The sequence below is a fragment of the Mytilus californianus genome, unplaced genomic scaffold (assembly GCF_021869535.1).
Source record: "Mytilus californianus isolate M0D057914Y unplaced genomic scaffold, xbMytCali1.0.p SCAF_6, whole genome shotgun sequence".
Classification (NCBI taxonomy): Eukaryota; Metazoa; Mollusca; class Bivalvia; order Mytilida; family Mytilidae; genus Mytilus; species Mytilus californianus.
The window spans coordinates 105,804,642-105,823,423 of record NW_026262712.1 but is presented as its reverse complement, the minus strand read 5'-3'; the positions used below and the strand labels follow the sequence as shown (position 1 = coordinate 105,823,423).

Below are 18,782 nucleotides of genomic sequence, written 5' to 3'. Positions count from 1 at the left end.
GTCTATTCTGCACATCTCCAGAATGAATCTGGAGATAACCTGGAGATATTCTACGGAAGATCAATAAAACAAAAATTTAATTTGCCGTCGAATATAGCAGATTTTTGTTATGTTGGATGACATATTAAATGAAGTTTACGATGATTTTATAGAAAATTAAGATACGTCCGGTAGACATGACTGTAAAAGTGTGCTCTGTTCGTGACATGTTTCTTTGTTCTTTCCTCTAACTCAATTTTGCTAGACAAATCAGGCGTAAACCCCCACTATTTGATTTTTAAGAATAATCTTAAACTGCACAAAAATTCGTCAATGTTTGTCTCGAATATGATCAAAAAGGACATCTTGTCTATTCAATTTTTTTAAAGTAACCAAACTGGATTATTTTTGTATAAAGCAAAGATATCGGAAAGTTCTCAAAATCATTTTTCTCTGGTGGTCCTTGAAGAAAATCTTCTGGTCCTAACTATTATTTCTATTGCATAATTTCGATGGTCAAAACCTTCAAACCACCACTTTTCAAAAATTTTCATTGTATATGGATCTATATGCAAGTATATATATATACAATGTATACCAGACATTTCTCAGACTGTTTTTTCTTCTTTTTTTTTTTTAATAAATCCGTTGGTTGTGTACTGATTGATACTTCAGTCTTGGAGAACAAGATTTATTTCAGTACTATAGTTGTAATTAGCTTTGAGCAAACTTCCAGTAATTGCAAATACCCTTATTTCGGTGCTTTGTGTCTATTGTCTTAATGTAAGTTTTTTTTTGTGTGTCTCGTACCGATCTTTTGAGTTAATCTAATTGCAATTGATTTGTGCAGGTTGTTCTAATATTGTTCTGTTACACCACTGTCCCAGCCTCGGGGAGGGTTAACAAACATGTTATTGTACTGTTACACCACTGTCCCAGGTTAGGGGGCTGGTTGGGCCGGATCCCGCTAACATGTTTAACCCCGCCACATTCTGTATGCACATGGTATGTATGCTCTGTCCAAAGTCAAAGTCAAATGTAATTCAGTGGTTGTCGTTTTTTGCTGTGTTACATTTTTGTTTTTCGTTCATTTTTTGTTGTACATTAATTAGGCCGTTAGTTTTCTCGTTTGAATAGTTTTACATTTGTGATTTCGGGGCCTTTTATAGCTGACTATGCGGTATGGGCTTTGCTTATTGTTGAATGCCGTACGGTGACCTATAGCTGTTAATTGCTGTGTCATTTGGTCTCTTCTGGAGGGTTGTCTCATTGGCAATCTTCGTTTTTTTTATCAACCCTGCCATATTCTGTGTGTGTCTATCCCAAGTCAGGAGCCTGTAGTTTAGTTGTTGTCGTTGGTTCATGTCTCGACTCATATTTGATGTTTTGTAAATTATTTTGTTATGTATAATTAGGCTGTAAGTTTTCTCGTTTGAATTGTTTCGCACACTTTTCACGTCGGGCCTTTTGACAGTATCGGGTTTTGTCATTGTTGAAGGCCTTAATTACGGTTGTCTATAATTGCTTACATCCACTTCATATTTGAACTCCGGTGGATAGTTGCCTCATTAGCAATCATACATTTCTTCGGTTTTATTTATTTACCTGACTTTTAAACTCGTGTTTTGAACCGAGTCCTGAACATGCACGACATATTTGTCACTGGGCGTTAATAATTAGCAACAAACAATCAACCAATTAAACTTGTGTTAAATAAGAAGAAAAACCATTTGATATTCATTCATTTAGTGGGGTGGGCTGGTAATTAAGAGCTGAAAAATATGCATAATAAGCTACAGATTAAAAATGTTAATAATGCCCTCTATAAATTTAAACTGACCACCACGGAATAGCCCAACTTAGTGTTGAAAGTAGCGTTAAACACCAATCAATCAAAATCCCTTCCCTAGAATATCAAATAGTCGTCCCTTAACTTTTATTGTCCGTGTAGTTCTTATATTTATCCAGCTTATCGTCATACAGGGATGTCCTATTAAGACTGTCATACCATAAAAACGTTTATAACACAGCTCACATTCCAATATATCTGCATTCATAAATTTATTAATGTCATTTAGACTAAACGACGCCATGTTTGTTATGTGACTCTGCCGTCTAAACTACCTATCAAAAACGAAGAGGTGGAAGAGGGCCAGAAGATCTTCCCTATGCAAAAAAACAGAAATGGACCTCTTCTGGCTCACTACCGAAGAACAAAAAAACACGCCCCTGTACAGGTAAATTTTAATGACACATACAAGCTGAAAACTTTAACCCTGATTGATTTCAACAGGTAACATAATTAGATAAAACATCAACCTATGTTTCATGACCCCAATAAATGGCCAACATCTCAAGATTGAATACCCCAATAAATGTCCACCATTCGATGGTGACCATACAAGAGGGTGGACATAACTAAGAGGAAGTCACAGGTTGTACTGTATCTACAAAGTTTCATGAAATTCTGTTGTGTGGTTTCAGAGGAGTTGAGATGACAAACTGTTGCAGTAGTACATTAAAGTAAATAAGTTCAAAGGGGCGTAACTCCTAGAAAAAAAATTGAATCGCAATTTCCTGTCGATATGCACAACTACATAGTATGTCCTTATTATCTAAAAAGGTTTCGTGAAATTCTGTTGTGTGGTTTGAGAGGAGTTGCGATGACAAGAAACAGGACTGACGTACTGGTCAAAAACATTATACCCTCTGCAACTCGTTGCGTGGGGTATAATTATTGCCAACATTATGGTTTCATGCAATACAAATAAATAAGGAATTATAATATACAATCATGACAATCATGACAAAGTGAGCTTTTCTGGTAATTTTTGTTATATAATGTACTAAAAACAGTTGAACATTTTTTTTTTTATTTTTGTCTCCTTTATATATTTAAAAATGAAACTTCATTTGATTAAAGTTCGATTAATGATTTTTTTTAAATCCATTTACTTTAACATGTTTAAGCATGTTTGGATAAAACAAATGTCCAACAATTACAAAAAAAAAAAAAAAGTAATAAAAAGTGTATGTTTTTTTTATAGTTTTTCAGAATTTACTCATAGGTTTTAGTATTTGTATATATATAAACATTCTTATATTTACATACTAAAAAGTGTGTTAAAATTACATTGTTAGGCAATCTATCATTTTATTTGTGTAATTGAATTAATCTCTGTACTGATTAATCCACACTCCCATAGATTTGTATGTCATGTGCTGCTATTCATAGGCACTTATATATATATACATATATATACATGTATACTTCGTTGTCGGAATTAAAATAAAAACAAAAAACTCATAAATATATCTATTCCTTTTGTCTTGATACCTCTTACATAAACATGTTAACAAGCTGACCACACTCTTAACTTATTAGTTGACACACATCAAAGCCATGCACCGATAGAAAATAACTTTGTCGGAAGAGAAATAAAACAAAAGCAAAATGATTTGTCCTTTTTATCATTGTGAATAAAGACAAACCATTTATTTATACATATTAAGCACTAGTCTTTTCGATACAACTGTTAATTACTTAAATTAAAGAACCTTAGTGAGCGCGCTCACATACCCCACGTCCCCACAGTGTCATTGGAGAAATAAAATATGTGTAAGAAAAAATAATTGTATAAGAAAAAAAAAAAAAATTGAATCATAATTTCCTGTCAATATGCATATCTACATAGTATGTCCTTATTATCTACAAAGTTTCATGAAATTATGTTGTGTGGTTTCAGAGGAGTTGCGATGACAAACTGTTGCAATAGTACATTGAAGCAAATAAGTTCAAAGGGGTGTAACTCCTCGAAAAAAAATTGAACCGTAATTTCCTGTCAATATGCACATCTACATAGTATGTCCTTATTATCTAATAAACTGCTTCGCTGAGCGCAGCTGGATACGCCCGCAGAGGTCCAACCCTGAACAGTTGGGGCAAAAGTGGACACAATATTCAAGCTTGATACAGGTCTGAATTTGGATTGTAATTAAATATTTGACATATTATAGGTTTCTGAATAAATGTAGTCAAAGAACTTGAAATCGGTTATATGAATTGAATTTATATTCAATTAAAGATTTCTTGCTGTTGTGCAATACACTGTGCTGTTGCGCAATACTTAGTAAATCTGTTGTCAGACTATAAACAAATAAAGTTCAATTAATTCTCAATGTCATATTAGAAATTTATGAAAATGTAAAGGGAGCTTACATCAATAGATATAAACAATTCACCAAAGTTTCATGAGAATTGCTGACAGCATTTTTGAGTCATTGTCCGAAAACTGGAAAATCCCCCCTTTTTAATGAATAAAAACCCATAACTCAGAAATGTAAAATGTAAAATTTATAAAATTCTAAATGGAGCTTACATCAATAGATATAAACAATTCACCAAAGTTTCATAAGAACTGCTGAAAGCATTTTTGATTTTTTGTCAGAAAACTGGAAAATCCCCCTTTTTTTATGAAAAAAACCCTGTCACTCAGAAACATAAAATCTATAATATATAAAAATCGATAGGGAGCATATGTCAATAGATACAAACAATTCACCACAATTTCTTGCAAGTTGGTGAAAGCATTCTTGAGTTATTGTCCGAAAACTGGAAAATCACCCTTTTTTTAATGAATAAAACCCAATAACTCGGAAACGTAAAATCTAAAATTTATAAAAAACGAAAGGGAGCTCACGTCAATAGATATAAACAATTCACCAAAGTTTTATGCAAATTGGTTAAAGCATTTTTGAGTTAATGTCCGACATGTTGACGGAAGTACAGACGGACGGACAGACGGACAACGGTATACCATAATACGTCCCGTAAACGGGCGTATAAAAAGGTTTCATGAAATTCTGTTGTGTGGTATCAGAGGAGTTGCGATGACAAACTGTTGCAGAAGTACATTGAAGTAAAGATGTTCAAAGGGACGTAACTCCTAGAAAAAAAATTGAACCGTAATTTCCTGTCGATATGCACATCTACATAGTATGTCCTTATTATCTAAAAAGGTTTCATGAAATTCTGTTGTGTGGTATCAGAGGAGTTGCGATGACAAACTGTTGCAGTAGTACATTGAAGCAAAGAAGTTCAAAGGGCGTAACTCCTAGAAAAAATATTGAACCGTAATTTCCTGTTGATATGCACATCTACATAGTATGTCCTTATTATCTAAAAAGGTTTCATGAAATTCTGTTGTATGGTATCAGAGGAGTTGCGATGACAATCTGTTGCAGTAGTACATTAAAGCAAATAAGTTGAAAGGGGCGTAACTCCTAGAAAAAAAATTGAATCGCAATTTCCTGTCGATATGCACAACTACATAGTATGTCCTTATTATCTAAAAAGGTTTCGTGAAATTCTGTTGTGTGGTTTGAGAGGAGTTGCGATGACAAGAAACAGGACTGACGGACGGACGGGTCAAAAACATTATACCCTCCGCAACTCGTTGCGTGGGGTATAATAAAAAGATTATGATTGTTTAATCAGTTGTAAATTGGCAAGTGTCAATCGGTTCACTGTTTTCCGGCATTATCAAAGAAAAACGGACACGTGCCTAAACATATTTCAATTACTCATTTATTTGTGGTTCTTTTTCTAAAAACTTTTGAATTTATGCACTAAATATCAATCTAGACCATAATATGAAAAAAACAATACATGTAACAGCACCCCTCCTAGTCCTTAGTGGCATATTATAAGTCCTTAGTGCACCTGAGACTACTATAACACATGTTTTATAGTAGTCTCAGAGTGCACTAAGCAATCCTTAGCAATAGCAGTCTATTTAGATGTACCGAAGGCGGCCATGCTGGGAACAGTATATCTAACGGGAAATGAATCTGATAGGCTTTTCAGTGTAAAATTGATAAAATCTCGGACTCCTCGAGATTTATGGATTTTGGTGGCGTCTGACTGATAAACTATCGGAACTGCTCAATAAAGTAACCACATAATTCTAATCGTAAATAAATACAATTTTTATCATAAAATAGATATATTTTGTCATATAAAATGACCAAAATAAGTGTAATTTATTTCATGTGAAGTGTTTTATAATGTTTTTGAATTTAGGAATACAATCGGTGCCATTTTTGAATTATCCTGTTTGCATTCTGTGATAAAAAGAATGTGATTATAACAAATTTGAAGTGACAGAATACAAGTTTGATACACTGGCATCACTGTAAAACTAGTTTGAATGACATTTTATTGATATTATCAGAAATTATTAGGATAATAGCGAGTACGTTTTTAACACATGTCCGTTTCTGTATCCTATCTTTATTACCTATGACACGACGATAAAATTGGCTACAATTAGGTAGTGTCAAGTCCCGTCAATATATATGTTCCTGGGCCATGTTAGGTTCAGAATATTGGCTAAGCGATTTCAGAGATATTTTTAAAAGCTAACATATAATGAAAACTAAGTGGAACTTCAGTTCACGGATTAAAATGAATATTCCAAATTCGCGTGTATTTGTATTTTACAAATTACCATGTAAAACAACTGGAGTCGGCAAATTTCACTTCATCCCTTGTCAGATTGACATGAAGGGTATAATTGACTATTGCAGAACTGTGATAGGGGAGCAATATCTTAGGATCACTCAAACGGGCAGTTTGTGTGGTTGATATAAAAAGAAACAATGTAAAAATAGTCAAAAAATAGATCTGCATGTTGAAAATTGCCGCCATCCTAACGCTACTGGCGGCTGCCATTTTGAATTCTAGTCTGGAAACTACAAAAATAAAAAGAAAATCTAGAATAACAAATATAAATTGAGTACAAATACAACACGACATAATATTTTTGTTATTCACCTAGCGCCGAATAATTTCATTTTACAAAATATATATGAATTTTATTTGGTTTGAGACTTTAATAAATGCCCGTATATATACCCGCCATATTTGTTTTGGGAACTCGGAAACTTCCTGGATAAACCACGAAAACAAGTCAAATGTGACACTTTTTTGGTCTTGACGTTTTAGTCAAAGGTTGCTAACATGGCAGCAGACTTTGACCCAGAGGATAAATATAGGTTATTCTTAAAAGTGATATTTTAATGACGGTTTTTACAAGAAAATTTCAACTACCCCCTTTTTAGAGTCCCTTTCGCCTCTCCTCTTTTTGGAGCACATGATTCACTGAAAAAGTACTCATGGTGGTGATTTTCTGCTTTAGATTATCGTGATTATGGCTATTTTATTCAGCAAAATATCTCGGTATATTCTTTAGTTAAAATATGATTCGGTGGTATATCTCATGTATCTTTGTGGACTCTTGTGTAGTTCCTTTGCTGCTTGCTGATATTTTTTGCAATTCTGTAATCTGCTGGTTTCATTCGGATGCTCAGTCTGTTCATCTTTTTAATATTAAATGAACCGACTTACCAGACGAAAGAAATGACTGGACTTTTGTATCTGTATGTATTCGTAAACATCTTGGAAATAAATTTTTATAATATATCAAATGACAGTCAACATGGGTTTAGGAGTAAAAGGTCTTGCGAGACCCAACTCATTATCAGTATTCAAGACCTAGCAAAATCATTGGCATATTGACGGGGCGTGAGAGCAGATTTGAAGCTCTCTACACTTGATGCGCGCACTACAGTGTTGTCCGGCTGATTCCACACACTCACTGTCATTAACAAGAATGAGTTTGAATAGTGTGGTGTTTTGCTTGGTGGAATGTCAAAACACTTTTCCTCAATATTTGTTGCGTGGTATTCTTCGAATTTCTTTGCAGTCATGGTTCTCTTCGGACATGCTTTTTTTGAGGAATTCGTCTCAACCACTTTGTACATAAATATTAACTTCTGGCTTGTTCGTCTTGTCTGGAGATCTTGTAGTTCCAGTTGGGCAAGCATTTTGGAGACACATCCGTCCTCTCTTGACTTGTAATCTCTGGTGATAAATCTTGCTGCTTGATGTTGTATCATTTCAAGCTTATTTATGTTTGTTACCCTGAAGTGGTCCCATACTATGGCTCCATATTCCATTATTGATCTGACGAGCCAGATGTAAGCTGGTTTTTTTTACAATCTTGTGGGCAGTATTTCAAGTTTCTTCTTAGAAAGCCTAGTGTTGAATTTGCTTTCTTTGCCACGTTTGATATGTGGGTGGTCCATTTGAGGTCCTCCGAAATTTGTAGGCCTAGGTACAGGTTATGCTGGACTTGCTGTAGTATGTGTCCATTTAAACTGTAGAATTTATGGCTCTTGTTTCTGATGCTTAGGATGTAGCATTTTTTGCATTGAACCGCATTCCCCAGTTATCAGGTTATCTGCCCATACTTCTAGGTTTTTGAGGTCTTCTTGAAGTATGTCGTGGTCTTTCTGAGATTTCACTGTTCTGTAAAGAACACACCAACTTATTAAACCACCAAAGCCACTGTACATAATGTATATATGTTATTCTATAGACTATTTTACTTTATTGTTTATAGTAATTTTAATTAAGTCCATATGTACATAGCACACAAGTTCTGGGAAGTTTTACACTCCTACCTAGTAGACTACTCCTGTATTCGGAGTCAGGTTGGGGAAGATCCTCATCAACACTGATTAATGGGTATTATACACTTACCTCATATCAGACACAAATTTCCAATGATGAAAATATATAAACTTTGTATTGCAAGATATTTGCCGTCATGGCGCAAACATTTGAGGTAAATGACAACATTTTACCCAAAGGCAGCATGATAAAAATATCATTTGGATAAAAGTTACTAGCCTTCAAAAAATAGGATTTTTGGAGGCCATTATCTTTGCATTCAGTTCTCATTTGAACTATGGTCTTAAAGGGAAAAATGTTGCTATTTGTATGAAATTTTGCATCATGACAGCTGTCATGATGATATACAAAAAAAATTTTTTATCACTGTAAATTGATACCCAATTTTGGGTATGATACCCATAAATGGGGATAGTACCCATTTATGAGCATCTTCCCCAACCTGTGTGTATGGATACTTTATTAATCTTCAAACATCAACCAACACTTACAAATACAGCTTCTTTCCTCGTACCATCAAAGACTTGAACAGCTTACCAACAAAACTATTAAATATAGTTGATGCGGAGGCATTCAAGAACAGCCTCACATCTTATTTAATAAAGTCATGAAAGTATTCAACGCAAGAAAATAATAATTTTAATCTGTACATGTTAAAATGTTTTTAATGAGCACCATATTGAATGACTGATTTAATTTAGTAGTTAGACCCTTTTCATTTCAACGATGTAGATGTACAAATGTAGATGTTTGATACATTGGGAGGAAAATGCCATCAATAAGCCAGAGTAGATTTAAAGATCTCAACACATGATTCTTGCACACAACAGTTTCTTCTTCATGTTCTTGGTAGTTAAAATCTATCAGTTTTCACAAAGAATGAGTTGAAATATGAGAATGTTGTGTCCTGCTTGAGTGAATTTGAAAGCACCTTGGATTATTTCTCACTTCGTCAAAATGTTTTTTGCCTGATAATTATTCAACTTTTTAGTTGTAATAGTTCTCTTTGGTCGTGTGATTGAATCCCGGTCTGTTCGCCTAATACCTATTCTCCATGATTGTATTTAATTTGTTGACTTGTTGCATAATGAAATAATATATTATTTGAATAGAGTAGGTCAGACCTCTTTGTCACACGAAATACACTTGTCCTGTACCATAGTTAATGGGAAAATGAAGTGATTATGGTTATAGGTTTTGGTGGACGGCTTACCAACTGGTAACTGCACGCTGGTTACATTATTTTAGGAGTGATCCATTACATTTTTTTTGTGTCAATAAAATTTTGCCTTGACATAGACCATCCTCACCATCCAAAAGGCCACATTTTTGACAAACACAATTAATTTTAAATTATATTCATGTTTTTTTTTCTGGAATATTTTAGATGTTTATAATTGCTTAATATTTTTACCGAAAAAATATCTACATAGGTAAACATATATAAAATACTGAATATCATGATAATTTATTTATATATTTATGCCACCGTCGTAGCGGAGGGGTCATTAAGTTTTACCCTTGTATGTCCCAAAGTTGGTTTCCGTTCTCTAACTTTAGATTGCCTCAACCAAATGTTCTGAAACTTATACACAATGCTTATTATCACATAACACAGATCAAGTTTGAATTTTGGTGGCATCACATTAACCGTTCTAAGTCAGGTGCATGGATTGTCATGTAAATTATTGCCGAGTAATAAACACTCTACAAGGGGATAATCTGTTATGATTTTTTCGGGAGTTATACATTTCCACAAATATATTTGGCACACATATACCACATCTTCTTATTTCTATTGCCTCCACCTTAAGCCGGGTAAATGTGTCGTCCCCCTGGGAGATGTAAAACATTGTAAAAATGACTTTCTGCTGGATAAGTCTTTTATTGATATAAAGTTAAAACATCCTTACTTCTCACTAGATAAGACTCCTCTCAGGTTTGACATGTGGATGAAAAATAAAAATCACAAAACTTTAACTAGGCAGCAATTGCTTTAACATCCTTTAAGGCTTTGATTTCTAACAATAAGACATGCTAATGTCCCATCTTCGCTAGCCAAGTGTTATGATCCAGTCCCCTCCTCTCCACCCTTGGCGGATTAAGATAGAATTTCGGATCCATGAGGTAATGATTTCCATTGGTAGCAGTTGTAACTGACTGCATCCAATCAAAAAGCGCCTTTAAGATGATTATGTGTAAATGTAGAAAATGTAAATAAACAATTGCCAGGTGCTGATTGTGCAACAAGTCTTTACCCCCAAAATGATATTTAGTGACAATTTTAAAGTTCTTAATCAACTAATTAAAGTTCCTGGCTATTTTTTTAGCGCATATGTTGGAATGTCAACGTACATTCGGTTCCTGCTTCACAAAATTTGTAAACACTAGACACAACTATTTTTACCCCTCCACACTGAAGAGAGTTCAAGCTTATTAAAATTTACTGGAAACAACCATATCTTGTAAATCTGCTCATATGGTTTCGTGACTGACCCTAAGGCCTTACATTAATTAGAATTTCTTCAACATATTGGTTCAGAACTTCCAAAACAGTCGTATTGTTCAGACAATTCTGATACCTTATATTCTAGTCCGGTTGTGTGAACCGGATTTCTAATCTAAGTTTGCCATTTTAACAAAATTCAGAAAAAAAATGAAGTTTATGCAATCTTTTTGACCTGACCTCTTGCCTTAAACAGGCCCACCTTTCCTGTCATAAAAGTGATATCATGAATAAGAACTATAAAAACAAGCGCCTCATTACAATCAAGGTAAATTAATTGTCTGCAGCTGACAGCTGAAATTTACCAGTTCAAGCGACAGGTTAACTTTTTTGTATCGATCCGTCTATATTTTTAAATTTATTTTCTAAAATTTCACTGGTTTGCTTCTGATAAATTTAATCAGAAAGATTTAGTCTATCAGGCTTTTTGGTATTCAGATAGTTTTTAAACTGGTAACTGCTGTAAACAAACTTTTGTAGCATAGCTCAAAATTAAGGATATATTTTTGATAAGGAACCAGTTATCTAAGTTGGCCCATTTCGTTTAAGAGCATAATCTTGCCGGCGAAATGACAATTTTAAGTTGCTAAAAAAGTTTTCAAAGTCAGTAACACTCCATGGTCAACTTACTTCATTGCAAGTCGTGTCGACATCAAAGTTGGTACAAGTCACACAAGTAAACAAAAATGGTGTCTGACAAGGAAAATCGAGATTTTGGAAGTCACCATGGACTAATACTGTTGATAATTAAGTGCAATAAATACATCATTGACTTTGTACCCCCTTGTTTTATATTCAAAACAATTTTAACGCAGAACTGAGTGATTGTTTGAGTTATCATAATAACAATGGATAATTTTTGTCATGAGAATGTTGTCACTCAGCTGATTTGATATATTTTTATACGCCCATTTACGGGACGTATTATGGTATACCGTTGACTGTCTGTCTGTCCATCCGTCCGTCCGTCGTCAACATGTCAGCCATTAACTCAAAAAAGCTTTAACCAATATGCATGAAACTTTGGTGAATTGTTTATATCTATTGACGTGAGCTCCCTTTCGTTTTTTATAAATTTCAGATTTACCGTTTCCAAGTTTTGGGATTTTATTCATTAAAAAAGGGGGGATTTTCCAGTTTTCTGACAATAACTTAAGAATGCTTTCACCAACTTGAAATTTTGGTGAATTGTTTATAACTATTGACATGAGCTCCCTTTGGATTTTTATAAATTTTATATTTAACGTTTCCGAGTTACAGGGTTTTATTCATAAAAAAGAGGGGATTTTCCAGTTTTCGGACAATAACTAAAAAATGCTTTCAGCAGTTCTCATGAAACTTTGGTGAATTGTTTATATCTGTTGATATTTAGAATTTTATAAATTTTACATTTTACATTTCTGAGTTATGGTATTATCCAATAGTTCCTCTATTCTGTGAAGAGCATAGTGATCTTTTTTCGTGGCCTGGTTAAGTTTCCTGTAGTCCACACATAGGCGTAGGCTTGAGTCTTTCTTCCTAACTAGTACCACATTGGAAGCAAAAGGACTATGTGATGGTCGGATAATCCCCATATCTAGTAGCTGTCTCAAATGTGCCCTAACTTCATCATATGCTGTTGGCAGATTTCTTTCTATTATTTTATTAAAATTGAAACAAGAAAAGTTCAAAACAGCCGAGGAATAATTTGATTGCAAGTAAACGTACAAAGCTTGGTTAGCTGGGGATCAGCAGCTTACGACCAATTCTTAAAATCTAGTGGATATTTGATTTCGTGGTTTTGCCAAAGCCTGCATACAAGCCTAAAAAAAAATTATATTTTGTTGAACACTTAAATTTGTGGTTCACATTAACCCTCAAATTCCATGAAAATTCATGTCTATGGAGTAATAATGAATCCACAGTACTTCAATTTGTGTGCATGAAGCTGTTTCTTTGAAATAATGTACGACCCGTCTACTAAGTCAATGATTTCACTTCGTTACTTGTTCTCAAGAAATAAATTCTTTATGTCTTTAAATCGAAAAAGTACCGTTACATCAACTTGCAAAAAAATCAAAATTATTAATGATTAATGTGACTGTTTGAACACTGGGGTACAATGTAGCTAGATATCGCGTTTTGCTGTCTAGAAAAGCGAAGTGACAGATGGGAAGAATGACTTCTTAGCCTAGTTGTCCAGTAGTAAGAATTAATGAAAGCTAGTTTACATGGGTTATTTTAAAAATTGATTTTTTTTTTTTTCAATAAAAGACCCTTACATGTAACTCAGTAAGGACTTCCTTGAAAATAGGGCATACTTTTGAAATAATGACACAATTTTATTAAGACAGAAAGGCATAGCCAGATTTTGGCAGGGCACCTTTTGACTATTGTGTAGCACATATGCTAGAAGGTCTGATATTTTTAGGGGTATTTTTTTAATAACAAATGCATGATTTCCCATTAAATATCATCATGGCCCAAAAAATCAAGTGGATTATGTTAGTTTTATAGATTATCTATATTGTTATTGCACAAAGATGTAGAATTAGTGAAAAAATACCAAATTTGATTTACCTTAAAGTAAATTTATTTACTGTATTTCAGTTGGTACTTCGGTCCACTAAACAGAGAAGAAACCAATGAAATATTGATACCAGAAAAAGAACCAGGTGTATTTCTTGTCCGAGAGAGTCAGTCTATAAGAGGAGATTTCGTTTTATGTGTAAAGTAAGTATCAAGAAAGACAAAAATCACTGTCTTTTTATACGACCGCAAAAAAATTTTGTGGTCGTATATTGGTATGACGTTGGCGTCGTCGTCGTCGTCGTCGTCGTCGTCGGCGTCGTCGTCGTCGTCGTCCGGCGTCGTCGTCCGAATACATATTGGTTTTCGCACTCTAACTTTAGTTTAAGTGAATGGATCTTTTTGAAATTTGACCATAAGGTTAAATACCACAAAAGGAAGGTTGGGATTGATTTTGGGGGTTATGGTACCAACAGTTAAGGAATTAGGGGCCAAAAAGGGGCCGAAAATGAGCATTTTCTAGTTTCCAGACAATAACTGTGGAACGGTGTATGGATCTCTCTGAAATTATACTACAAGTTTCCATACCACAAAGGGATGGTTAGGATTTGCTTTGGGGGGTTATGGCTCAAACCGTTTAGGAATTAGGGGCAAAAAAGGGGGAAAAACAAGGTTGTCCTGGTTAATGGACAAATACTTTAGTACAAAACATAATTTAAAGCAGTGTAAGGGAGATAAATCAAATACATCATTGAAATTATCTCCCTTACACTGCTTTTAAATTATGTATAAAGTAATGGTTAATGAACAATAAAGATAATCTAAAACAGTGTAAGGGAGGTAATCCAAATACAACGTTTTGGTTACTTCCCTTACACTGCTTTTAAATTATGTTTAAAGAAATGCATATTTATAAAGGAAGACCAGTAAAAATATCTGCAAATGTTTTCATCTTTTTTTTTTACCAAAAAATCCATATGAAAGATTTGACACTATATTTTTATTAATTCTATTATAAAATAGATTAAGTTAGCACTATGGTAAATTTAAATGGGTAATTATGGTTGCCAACTCCATTGGAAATTTGAATTCAGATTATGACCATATCTTGAGGGAAAGAATTTTTTTGGGGGAAAAAGGGGTGGGGGGATAAAAAGAAATTGTGGGGGGCCAATTTTTTCTCATTTCAGATTTCAGAAATTGAAAAGAATTATTCTTCAAATATTATTTTTTTTTCAAATTTCAAATATTGAAAAATTTCAAGAAGTAATCTTTAATTGCACAGTATGGCGCATTAGATTTGTAAAATCTTTGATCACATTTATTTATTATCTAAACATGTATTTAGATTTTTGATTTTTGGCCCAGTTTTCAAGTTGGTCCAAATGGGGTCCAAAATTAAACTTTGTTTGATTTCAACAAAAATTGAATATATGGGGTTCTTTGATATGCTGAATCTAACCATGTATTTAGATTTTTTATTTGTGGACCCCGTTATCTAATTGGTTCATATTGAGGTCAAAAGGGTCCAAAATTAAACTTTGTTTGATTTCATCTAAAATTGAATTATTGGGGTTCTTTGATATTCCAAATCTAACCGTGTATTTAGGTTTTTAATTTTGGGTCCTGTTTATTAAATTGGTCTACATTGAGGTCCAAAGGGTCCAAATTAAACTTAGTTTGATTTTAACAAAAATTGAATTCTTGGGGTTCTTTGATTTGCTGAATCTAAACATGTGTTTAGATTTTTGATTATGGGCCCAGTTTTCAAGTTGGTCCAAGATAGGGTCCAGTATTTAAACGTTGTTTGATTTCAACAAAAATTGAATATATGGGGTTCTTTGATATGCTGAATCTAAACATGTATTTAGATTTATGATTATGGGCCCAGTTTTCAAGTTGGTCCAAATTGGGGTCCAAAATTAAACTTTGTTTGATTTCAACAAAAATTGAATATATGAGGTTCTTTGATATGCTGAATCTAACCATGTATTTAGATTTTTTATTTGTAGGCCCCGCTATCAAATTGGTTCATATTGAGGTCAAAAGGGTCCAAAATTAAACTTTGTTTGATTTCATCGAAAATTGAATTATTGGGGTTCTTTGATATGCTGAATCTAACCATGTATTTTGATTTTGGACATTGGACCATAATAGGTAAATTAAAAAAATTCAAGTTCTTAGACCACATTCTTTCTGTGTCAGAAACCTATGCTGTGTCAAATATTTAATAACAATCCAAATTCTGAGCTGTATCAAGCTTGAATGTTGTGTCCATACTTGCCCCAACTGTTCAGGGTTCGACCTCTGCGGTCGTATCAAGCTGCGCCCCAGCGAAGCATTTTATTCATCAAAGTTATGTTGATATATTGAATTCTGTCCTAACCTTTACTTCTTATTTTTTCCATAACAGGTTCAATATTTATCTGTAGATTTTGTAGCTCTACTTTTTTGTGACATTAGGTGGATATAAAGTATAACAAATTTAGATAATTCTTTAGACCTTGTGACCTGCAATTTTCCTGAAAGACCTAAACGAATTGTTGCATGTAAAGAAAAAAATGGAAAAAAAGGAATATGGTGTAATAATTTATGACCCAAAATCGTTAAACATTCAATGTACTAACCAAAAGCAAAGGAATAACTTTTATTGTAGTGTTCCATCTTAAAGTCACAGTGAGGCCTTCAACATATAGCAAAAAATAACACCTCACTACAAGTTCAAGAGAGCTCATACTGCTGGTTTAAGCAGAATTCTATGTGAGATGTCCATATTGCTTAATCTGTTCGTAGAGACCTCTATTTCTGTGGAAAATATTATGCTCTTTGAAAATGCTTGGATTCAATTAAAATTGTGGACACTAAATATTTAAGCTGTTTTGAATACTTTAAACCGACTTAGTGTTGCAGATACTTATTTGAGTTTAGCCCTTTCAATATTTAGATATAGATAATAATATGTTCTTTTTATTTTCAGAGAAGAAAATAAAATAAGTCATTATATCATTAACAAGATTACAAATGCTGCTGGAATAACAAGGTTTAGAATTGGAGATCAGGAGTTCTCAGATATACCTAGTTTATTAAACTTTTATAAAACACATTATTTAGACACAACATCGTTAATAAAACCGGTAGGTATATATGTATTTATAGACAGAAATATAAAAATTATAGTTTACCATAACAAGATATTAAATACCAATTTTCAGTCAGAAATGTAAAAAAATCACACACTTTATTCCTTCCAATATAAAAATAAGAAGATGGTGTATGATTGTCAATGGGACAACTCTCTACCAGGGACCAAATGACATAGAAGTTAATAACAATAGGTCACCGTACAGCCTTCAACAATAAGCAAAGCCATATGGTATAGCAAGCTATAAAAGGCCCAAAATGACTATTGTAAAACAATTTAAACGAGAAAACTAATGGCCTGATTTATGTACAAAACACTAAACAAAAAGCAAATATGATATACAGCAACAAAGAACAGCCACTGAATAACAGGCTCCTGATATGGGACAGGCACATACAGAATATGTCTGGGTTAAGCATGGCGCCAAACTCTCCCCCAACCTGGGACAGTGGTGTAACAGTACAGCATAAGAACAAACTATAAAAATCAGTTGAAAAAGGTGTTACTCATCAGATCGATACAGCATAAAAATCTGTAACAAAAACACAAAAGACACAAAGTACAGATCTGAGAGTACTTGCAGTTACTTACTGAAAGCTATTTTAAAGCCAATAACAATTAATAGAAAAATCATGTTATTAAGACTAAAATATCAATCAGTGCAATTCCAACATCTAATGGATTTAAGTGTAAAGAATTCATTAACAGTCAGTGAAAAACATGACCTTGTGCAATGTCAAATTATAGGTATAGACAGATTGTTAGACCGTGACTGTTCATATATGTATAACAATAATATTAAGTTTGTGTTTTGATTTATTGAAAACAAAATCAATATTTATATTAATAAAAACAAAATTTAAAAATCTAATTACAGTGTTGAATTGGTAACCTTTTAGAATAAGTTTATTTGAAGGATGGATAAGTTTAACCATATTGTATCTTAATTTACCGGCTTGGTAAACAACATCACCATAAAAATTTGTATTACTATCCGGTTTGTAATAAGTTTTCTAAAGGTGCAGTCTAAGTCCAAATGTATAGATAAGATGGTTTCCATTTTTGCATCCATAATTTTAAATTTAGTTTATTATAAGTTACTAGTAAAGGTTGATAGTAAGGCTGGATATGTAGCATGCCACCATATGTTAATTATTTGGTCTTACAAAAATGTAACCATGTAAAAGTGTTGAAGGCCGTACTTTGACCTATAATTGTTTACTTTTTACACATTGTGACTTGGATTGAGAGTTGTCTCATTGGCACTCATACCACATCTTATTTCTATAAATTCATCTGAAGGATATTGATGATGCTTGATTGTTGCCCACCACCAGTATGTGTTACAAATAAGGGTCAATACTAAATAAAATATACTAAGCGCTCACAAACATGTTTAACCCCGTCACATTCTTTATTTGCCTGTCCTAAGTCAGGAGCCTGTAATTCAGTGGTTGACGTTGCTTCATGTCTGTCATACTTGTTTTTCGTAAATTGTTTTGTTATAAAATTAGGCCATTAGTTTTCTCAATTGATTTGTTTCATATTTTTCATGTCGGGGACTTTTATAGCCGACTATATGGTATGGGTTTTTATACGCCCGTTTACGGGACGTATTATGGTATACCGTTGTCCTTCTGACCAACTGTCTGTCCGTCCGTCGTCAACATGTCGGACATTAACTCAAAAACGCTTTAACCGATTTGCATAAAACTTGGGTGAATTGTTTCTATCTATTGACGTGAGCTCTCTTTCGTTTTTCATAAATTTTAGATTTTATGTTTCCGAGTTATGGGGTTTTATTCATTAAAAAAAGGGGGATTTTCCAGTTTTCGGACAATAACTCAAGAATGCTTTCACCAACTTGCAAGAAATTTTGGTTAATTGTTTATATCTATTGACATGAGCTCCCTTTTGATTTTTATAAATTTTAGATTTTACGTTTCCAAGTTACAGGGTTTTATTCATAAAAAAAGGGGGATTTTCCAGTTTTCGCACAATAACCCAAAAATGCTTTCAGCAGTTCTAATGAAACTTTGATGAATTGTTGATATCTATTTACGTAAGCTCCCTTTAGAATTTTATAAATTTTAGATTTTACATTTCCGAGT

General features: G+C 33.4%; 2 protein-coding genes across 3 annotated transcripts in view; one reads left to right on the top strand and one right to left on the bottom strand.

Annotated features, from left to right (window-relative positions):
• The window catches only part of LOC127706751 (nuclear pore membrane glycoprotein 210-like), an 84,489-nt gene extending 77,777 nt beyond the window's left edge, over positions 1 to 6,712 (bottom strand). Inside the window, exon 1 of the mRNA XM_052211409.1 lies at positions 6,489 to 6,712. Coding sequence (XP_052067369.1) covers positions 6,489 to 6,712 — 224 coding nt within the window. The remainder of the gene's footprint in view (positions 1 to 6,488) is intronic.
• Positions 6,713 to 6,890: 178 nt separating this feature from the next.
• LOC127706466 (adapter molecule Crk-like) overlaps positions 6,891 to 18,782 on the top strand; it is a 28,438-nt gene continuing 16,546 nt past the window's right edge. For both annotated transcript variants that reach the window (XM_052211094.1, XM_052211093.1), the window contains exons 1-3: positions 6,891 to 7,035; positions 13,611 to 13,733; positions 16,507 to 16,663. In XM_052211094.1, the coding sequence (XP_052067054.1) occupies positions 7,001 to 7,035; positions 13,611 to 13,733; positions 16,507 to 16,663 (315 nt within the window). In that variant the 5' untranslated portion in view covers positions 6,891 to 7,000. The remainder of the gene's footprint in view (positions 7,036 to 13,610; positions 13,734 to 16,506; positions 16,664 to 18,782) is intronic.